The sequence below is a fragment of the Bos grunniens genome, chromosome 15, assembly GCF_055505025.1.
Source record: "Bos grunniens cultivar Pamir isolate PY7600 chromosome 15, Bosgru_T2T1.0, whole genome shotgun sequence".
Taxonomy (NCBI): domain Eukaryota; kingdom Metazoa; phylum Chordata; class Mammalia; order Artiodactyla; family Bovidae; genus Bos; species Bos grunniens.
The window spans coordinates 77,958,608-77,965,927 of NC_141179.1; the positions used below are offsets into that span (position 1 = coordinate 77,958,608).

Genomic DNA, 7,320 nt, shown 5'->3' on the forward strand with positions numbered 1-7,320 from the left:
AGAATGTACCGTTTCCTTGAATCCCATACACCCAGTGAGGCCGCGGGGTGTTGTCCCTTGCCACAAAAAAGGAACTAGATGGGCCCTAAAAATCACATCGGAGTTCAACGGGGAAGAGCTACAGGGACCGACTAAAGACGGACATGGAGGGGAGACCCACGCGGAGTTAGACAAGAAGGGTCCAATCAAATTCTCACCTCCTCGCTCGCCCAGGGAGAATCCTGCCCTCGGCCAGCCGACCCCGCACCGGGGTGGTCCCTCTTCTCCCGCCCCGCCCCAAGACAACAGCGTCGCAGTAAGGACAAAGCGCAGGACCCTGGCAGACAGGAGCCGGCGCAGGCCCACTTTATTGGCAGAGTTCGCCACGCGCGGCGGGCCGTCATGCTCGCGCCGGCGGGGCGTTCGGGCCGCGGGTCCGGCCTCGGCATGCACGCCCCCGACCCGACCCCACCCCACCCCACCCCACCCCGAGCGGCTCTCCGGGTTGGGGTTCAGAGCTCGGGCGGCCCGAGGCCCGGCGGGCCGGCGGGCGGGAGGTCGGGGTACACCAGGAAGCCGGAGAAGGTGATGTACTTGCCGTGGTTGCTGTAGGCGCCGTAGCCGTCGCGGTCGTGGCTGAGCAGCCAGACGGCGTCGCCACGCCGCAGCGCCAGCATCACGCTCTGGCTCTGCATCTCGCGGCGCCGCGACGCGCCGTCGTCGTAGATCATGGCCTGCACCTCGTCGCGGTTCTTCATCAGCTTCACCGACAGCGTCTTGCGCGGCAGCTTGCCCAGCGTGAAGGAGAAGAAGTAGGCGCCGGGCAGGCGGCAGCGGAACACGCCGGCCGCCGCGTCGAAGTCGCCGCCGATGTTGACCAGCTCGGTGTCGAAGGCCAGCGGCCGGTGGCGCGGCCCGGGGCCCGCGTCCGAGCCCACCAGGCTGCGCGTGCGCGCCGCCGAGAAGGCCGAGCGCGGCTCCGCGGGCGCGGGCGGCCCCCCGCGCGCGGGCGCGTCGGCGTCGGCGTACACCAGGTAGCCGCTGAAGGTGGCGCCCGGCGCGCCCAGCGCGTAGCGCGGGGCGCCGTGCAGCCGCAGCCACACCGAGTCGCCGTAGTCGAGCTGCAGCATGGCGCTCTGGCTGGCGGCGCGGCGCGTGCCCGGCCGCCGCTGCTCGTCGAAGGCCAGCGCCTGCACCTCGTCGCGGTTGCGCACCAGCATCACGGACAGGCTCTTGTGCGGCGCCTTGCCCGCCGTAAAGGAGAAGAAGTAGGCGCCCGGCACGCGGCAGCGGAACTGGCCGGTGGCCGGGTCGAAGTCGCCCCCGACGTTCACGTACACCTTGTCGAAGGTCACCGCCATCTCCGACGTGCCCTCCAGCGGGGTGGTGCGCGCCGCCGAGAAGGCCGAGCGCAGCTCCGCGGACCCCGGGGCCGGGCCCGGAGCCCCGTAGGCCGCCGGGCTCAGCAGGCCCAGCAGCAGTAGCAGCATGGCGCCTGGGACGGGAGGCACGAGAGGGAGGGAGATGAGGGTTTTGGCGGGGCGGCCGGGGGCCGGGTCCCCCTGCACAGCCCCGCCTTGGCCCACAAATCGGACTTCTGGTTTTCTACACACCGAGACTGGCTCAGAGGTTCTCAAAAGTTAAGTGGGCCTCGGTGTCACCTGGAGGGCCTGTTAAAACACATTGTTGGCCTGCACCCCTGCCTCGCCTGGGATGTGCTGTGCTTAGTCACTCAGTCGTGTCCGTCTCTTTGTGACCCCATGAACAGTAGCCCACCAGGCTCTTCTGTTCATTGGATTCTCCAGGCAAGAATACTGGAGTGGGTTGCCATTTTCTTCTCCATTTGTCTGGGATGAGGCCTGAGAATTTCCATTGCTCACAGGTTCCCAGGTAATGCAGAGATGCTGCTCGTTCAGGGACCACAGTTTGTGAACAATCAGATCAGTGACTTTTTTTTCGTTTTTTTGTAACCAAACCCCTTTGTGTGAAATTTCGCAGACAGATACCAGTGGAAATGCTCAGGTTCAAGGGTCCTAATGCCCTGTCTGCTGCGCTTGCCACGTGCCCTCCTCCTTCACACCCAGGAGCCCTGGAAACACAGAAGGTGGTCAGGACGCCCTGGGGTTATCTTCAGCTTCCAATTGGCTACATTTTCCTGGTCTGTTCCATGGCCCTTAGCATGCCCCTCACTCAGGCACTGGCTGTCTGTACTGGCATCCTCCTTGATGGCTGCTGTTTAAACCTCCATCTTGGCAGGAAATAGCTGCTCCCTGACCTGACTCATTGAAAAGACCCTGATGCTGGGAAAGATTGAAGGCAGGAGGAGAAGGGGACGACAGAGGATGAGATGGTTGGATGGCATCACCGACTCAAAGTACATGAGTTTGAGTAAGCTCCGGGAGTTGGTGATGGACAAGGAGGCCTGGCATGCTGCAGTCCATGGGGTCGCAAAGAGTTGGACACGACTGAGCGACTGAGCTGAACTGACCCCTTTCCTGGCCTCTGACCCAGTCAAGGGTCAGCTCCCACACTGGACCTCCAGAATCACCAGGGGCCCTTCTTGGGCTGAAGAGGTCAGAACAGTTGGGTTTTGAGGTAGTTCCCTCCCTCCACAAAATCAGAGTAAGAAGAAAGAGGGACTCTTTCCTCTGGGCTTGGGGGTTGGTCCCTGAGGGGAAAGAGAGAGCCAGGGGCTGCTAGGGATACAGTGGGAGAGCGGTTCCAGCGGGCTTCGCCAGGTCTGTGAGGTCAGCAGCTTGGTTCCTCGGTAGGAGCAGCGGGGTGTACAAGACTGGCAGCTAAACCTGGGCTCAGGTCCTGGCGCTGCTCCTCTACATGCTGTGAAACCTTAGGCAAGTTCCCGAATGTCTCCAGGCATGGCCCCTTCTGTTTAAACTGGGGGAGGATATCTGCCTAACTAGCTTACTGAGGATGCTCTGAGATAGCAGGTGTGAGTACCTCTGTTGGATGGCAGTGCAGTCGATTTTGGGAGAAAACTGATCTGATCAAGTGTTTTTGTTTTTTTTTAACCTAATTTTTAAAAATTATATTGGAGTATAGTTGATGATCAGGTTCTTGACATAAGGGGTTAGAGTTCAGTAACCCTTACCCCTGGAAGCTTGGTGAAGGCACTACTTGACTCAGGATTACCTCCTGGAAGATAGGGAGATGCTTCCTCCATAATGCTTCCTAGTAGGGCACTGGCTTTGGGGACTGAATTCCCTGAAGCCCTGAAGTGGAGGCAAAGTGGGAAAGAAAATGAGCTGGCAACAGCCTAGGATGTGGGCTTCACAGGAAATGCCCGGGGAGCGTGTGTGCCTTTGTGTCGCTTAGAGATGCTGGGGGCCTGCCAAGAAGGAGTGCCAGGAGCAGGCGTACAGATGCGCTGCACTCAACAAGGACGTTCACCTGAAGGCAGGTGGGCGCTGGAGTGCGGCCCGCATCCTATTTGCCCAACTGTGTGGAACTGCTGCAGCTGGGCAAAGTGCGCCTTTTTCTGCTTCTCATAAGAAAGACCCCCAAGTCCCTAGCCCAGCTGAACACTCTCCTTCCAGAGACAGTACCTTTTCTCATTCTTACGAAGGTGCCCCTTGGGCTAGCCAGTCGCTTGTTGAGGGCAGCGGTGGGGGGAGTGGGGGGTCCCTGCAGCAGTGAAGATTGCATCTCACAGTACTCATCACAATCCCTTTCCCAGGGCACTTCTTTCACCCATCTGGGTGTCACAGCTAACCTGCAAGACGGGTGGGCCCTCTCCCATTTTACAGGGGAGAAAGCTGAGGTCCAACCAGGGGAAGCGTTTTGGCCCAAGGTCACCCATGGAGCCCTGAGGCAAGCCTTGAATGGACGTCTTTTGGCTCCAAATTCAGTGTGCTTTCCTCTCCACCACCTTTCCTTTCTAAACGTAGACATGTCCAGCCAACCTATTAGCTGCCTCAGTTTCCCTTTTTGCAAAAATAGGAGGGGAGAGAAGTGGACTGAGTCTTGGGATCTAGGGCGAAGGGGGAAGAAAGCAAAACCAACCCCAAAAACTAACGTTTTTGTCTCCTGGGAATATGGGAGCATCGCAACTCTTCCTGACCGTGCGGCTCTCCTAGCAGGTCTTGCCCCGGGAGCATCTGCCCACTGGACCGTTGGTAATCTCCCTGCTGCGCCTGGTGCACCCTGCCAGTGCCAGAGGGTCCTCCTGTGTGTTTGGTACCTGGCACTGCCCATTTCTCAGATCCCTAGGTCCCCATCCTTCCCTAAGCCCCCTTCCCGGAGCAGGTCAGAGGTGAGAGGGTGTCAGGTGGGCGTCACAGCTCCAGGGAAGGAAATGGCTGTTCCTGGCTTCGTGCAGGTGAGGCTCAAAACAATCATCTTCAAAGAGAAAAAAAATCTAGGACACGGTGCGCTGGACAGAGCCCCGGAACCGACCGTGGAGATGCAGCCATGCCAGGCTAAGGGATTCCAGAGACCCTCCCAGCGAACCCCACTCCCCAGTCACCCCCTCCCTCAAGCTCTGCCCAAAGCGCCCTCTCCACCTACCTTGAAAGCCCCTCGGGCTCCCAAGAAGATGAGTCCCCCTTTCACCGAAGAAGCCAATTAATCCTTTCTCATTAAAAAAAGGAAAAAAAATCCCTCAGAAAATGGTACCTTAGACCCTCTCTCCCCCAGACCCTCCTTCATCCATCCTTTAGGATGAAAAGCCCTTGAGCCTCTTTCATGGAAGAAGCTCCCAGATCCTCCTTTCAGGGGGAAAAAAAAGAAAAGGATTCAATTCCCGGCCCCCGCTTCCCGTCAAGGAGAAAGCCTGGCTCCCCGCGCCCCAGAGCAGCCCTCACCTGGCTGGGGGCGGCGGTCGGTCGGGTTCGCTCCGCGCCCGCGATCCGGCTCCGGGCTGCGGGCGGGCGCCGGGCTGCGCACTGGCCGCCCGCGCTGCGGCGGGGCCGGGCCTGGCGCGGGCGGCGGCGCCGGGGGCGGGCGGGGCGCGGGGACCCCGGGGTGGGTGGGCGCGGGGCGGCGAGGGAAAGAGGACTGCTGAAGAGCGAGCCGCCGGGCCCGCGCGGGGAGAGGCGGGCAGGGGGAGAGAGGGAGGGGCGCGCCGAGCGCCGGGGCCCAGGGGCACCGCACAGAGGCCCCCCGCGCGGGCCGCGCGAGCGCCGGCCTCGTCCTCCTCCGTGACCTCCCTCGGGCTTCAGCCTCTGGGTTTGCAGAGCGGGCATCAGGAATCCAAGTTAGCAGATGGGGAAACTGAGGCAGAGGCCGATTCCCCCACCCCCACCCCCGCCCCCAGTCCCGGGGTGGCTCGGGCCTGTCTAGAGACCCAGCCTCCTCCCTGGTTGGAGGAGAGGGGGCTGGAGCGGGGCGCGGAGACTGGACTAGCCTCGGGGCTGCAAGGGCAGCGGAAGGGGAGAGCGAGTTCGGTGGGGACAGATGTCCAGGCTCAAGGGAGGGGAGAGGGTCTTCGAGAAGAGGAGGATAAATGGGTCAGTGCTGCCAGGAAAGGAGGGGCTTACAGTGACCGCGTTTTCTTCCTCCCCTCCAAATCGGAAAAGGCCATGGTTGGTTAGGAAGGAAGGAGGAAGACCAAACTCCCAGGCATCAGAGGGTCAGCCTGGGGGGCGTCCCCGGGGAGGGGGGGGTGACGCAGGAGGGGTGTCCTTGCAGAATTGCCTTGTGGCGGGAAGGCTGCGTTCACAGCATCTGCAAGGAGGGAAGGGGTTGAGAAAGGCGATGGGGAGGCCTCAAGGGGCCTGTGTGCAGAGGGACACTGACACCCGGCCTAGCTGGGCCCGGTGGGCAGGACCCAGCAGGACCCCCGGGCTGGGAGCAACTGCCGTCCCACCGCGGCATTCACCGGGGCCCTTCCACAGCTTCCACCCTGGACTCTGACCCCACCTCCGGGAGGCTGCAGTCCTCTCCTGAAGGCTGTGCTGGGCACGCACTGGCTGAATGGATGGTCGTGAAGAGCCCCACTCCCAGCTGCCAGAAGCAGGAGCCCTCGGACTCAGGAGGCCCAAGTTCTAGTCCTGGCTCTGCCCCAGCCCCTCTGTGACCCCCTGCGCTCTGGAGCTCTCCTGCAACTCTCAGAACCTACACGACCCAGTTAATCTAACATGGGTTAGTCCTCATGAAGGTGTTGACAGTGATGAACTCATTAAATATTCTTCAGGTGTTGAGGGAAAGATGAAGTGAATGGATATGTACCTGAACAGAAAGGAATGGATGGAGGCATTTCTGGCTGGGCACGGGGTATTCGGGGGAACACAGGATGAAGCCCCTGTCTAGCCCTTCCAGACCATCCTTTGTCTCCTCACCAGCCTGTAAAGGTCGAGGAGGGGTGTGGGAAGAGGCTTAGGCGGGCTGGGGAAGACCGGAAGCCGATCTGGGGCAGCCACAACCCTTCTTAGGGCATCAGTGCCTCTTTTGAACCAGGAGGTTGAGGTTGCCATCATGAAGGTGCGCTTTGAAGGTGATTCCGATAGAGGACTGGGAAGAAGGCAGGACTCTAGAGGCAGAACAGTTAAGCCCAGTGGGGCTCTGTCTCAGGCTGAAAGCCATTTGACACTCCCTGGGTCCCCCAAAACGTTCAACCAGAGCAGTCAGGGTGCGGGGTGGAGACAGGCGGCTGAGGCAGATGGCAGCAGGGTTTGCGTCAAGGGATGGGATCGGGCCACTGGCAAGGAGATACTGAGGAGGAGGGTGCCATGTGCTAGCGGGCTTCTGGGGGTGGGGGCGCCCCGGAGGGGGCAGCAGGGTTCAGAGCAAACAGCTCCAGGGCTCAGCTGTAGTTCCTGCCTGCTCCAGCTCTGTCCTGGAACAAGTTGGAGCAACAGTATTAATTTTTATAGCAAGCTCCTTTCACTGTGTGTTGCACATGCTACCGGCGCCCCCTCTCAAGCCCCCAGGTCTACGTGGAGGTCACCTGCCGGCAGCTCCTGAGCTTGCTGTGTCTCTCCTGAGGCATTCCCAGCTATGGAGGCAAGGGTGGGGCAGGCTGCAAGTGGAAAATTAACACCTCCAGGGTAACGCTCAACAAGGAGGGTCCAGAGTTAGTGAATAAATCCTCTAGCTTTCAGTCCCCCTGAAAGCAGGACAATCCTCAGTTCCCAGGCGTGTTCCAGTCTGACTCCAGCAGAATGGACCAAAACCACGGGGAAACCCTGCTTACCCCTGTGGGCTTGGCTTGCTTTCCTCTCTTGCCTCACTTTCCCACTTGCGCACCCTGCTGTGGGATCACCTCGTAAATAAACTGCTGCTGCTAAGTCACTTCAGTCGTGTCCGACTCTGTGCAACCCCATAGATGGCAGCCCACCAGGCTCCCCCGTCTCTGGGATTCTCCAGGCAAGAACACTGGAGTGG

General features: G+C 60.6%; 1 protein-coding gene across 2 annotated transcripts; it reads right to left on the reverse strand.

The window, feature by feature from the left end:
• Positions 1-322: 322 nt before the first annotated feature.
• Positions 323-4,927, reverse strand: C1QTNF4 (C1q and TNF related 4). 2 transcript variants are annotated; one of them, XM_086341676.1, is made up of 3 exons: positions 4,800-4,927; positions 4,504-4,566; positions 323-1,474 (listed from the first exon to the last, which is right to left on the reverse strand). In XM_086341676.1, exon 3 carries the CDS (start codon positions 1,467-1,469, stop codon positions 492-494), a length of 978 nt encoding a protein of 325 aa, XP_086197802.1. In that variant the 5' UTR covers positions 1,470-1,474; positions 4,504-4,566; positions 4,800-4,927; the 3' UTR covers positions 323-491. The 2 variants fall into 2 exon arrangements, with proteins under 2 accessions (XP_086197802.1, XP_086197803.1); XM_086341677.1 differs by lacking the exon at positions 4,504-4,566 and having other exon boundaries at positions 4,800-4,900.
• Positions 4,928-7,320: the final 2,393 nt, after the last annotated feature.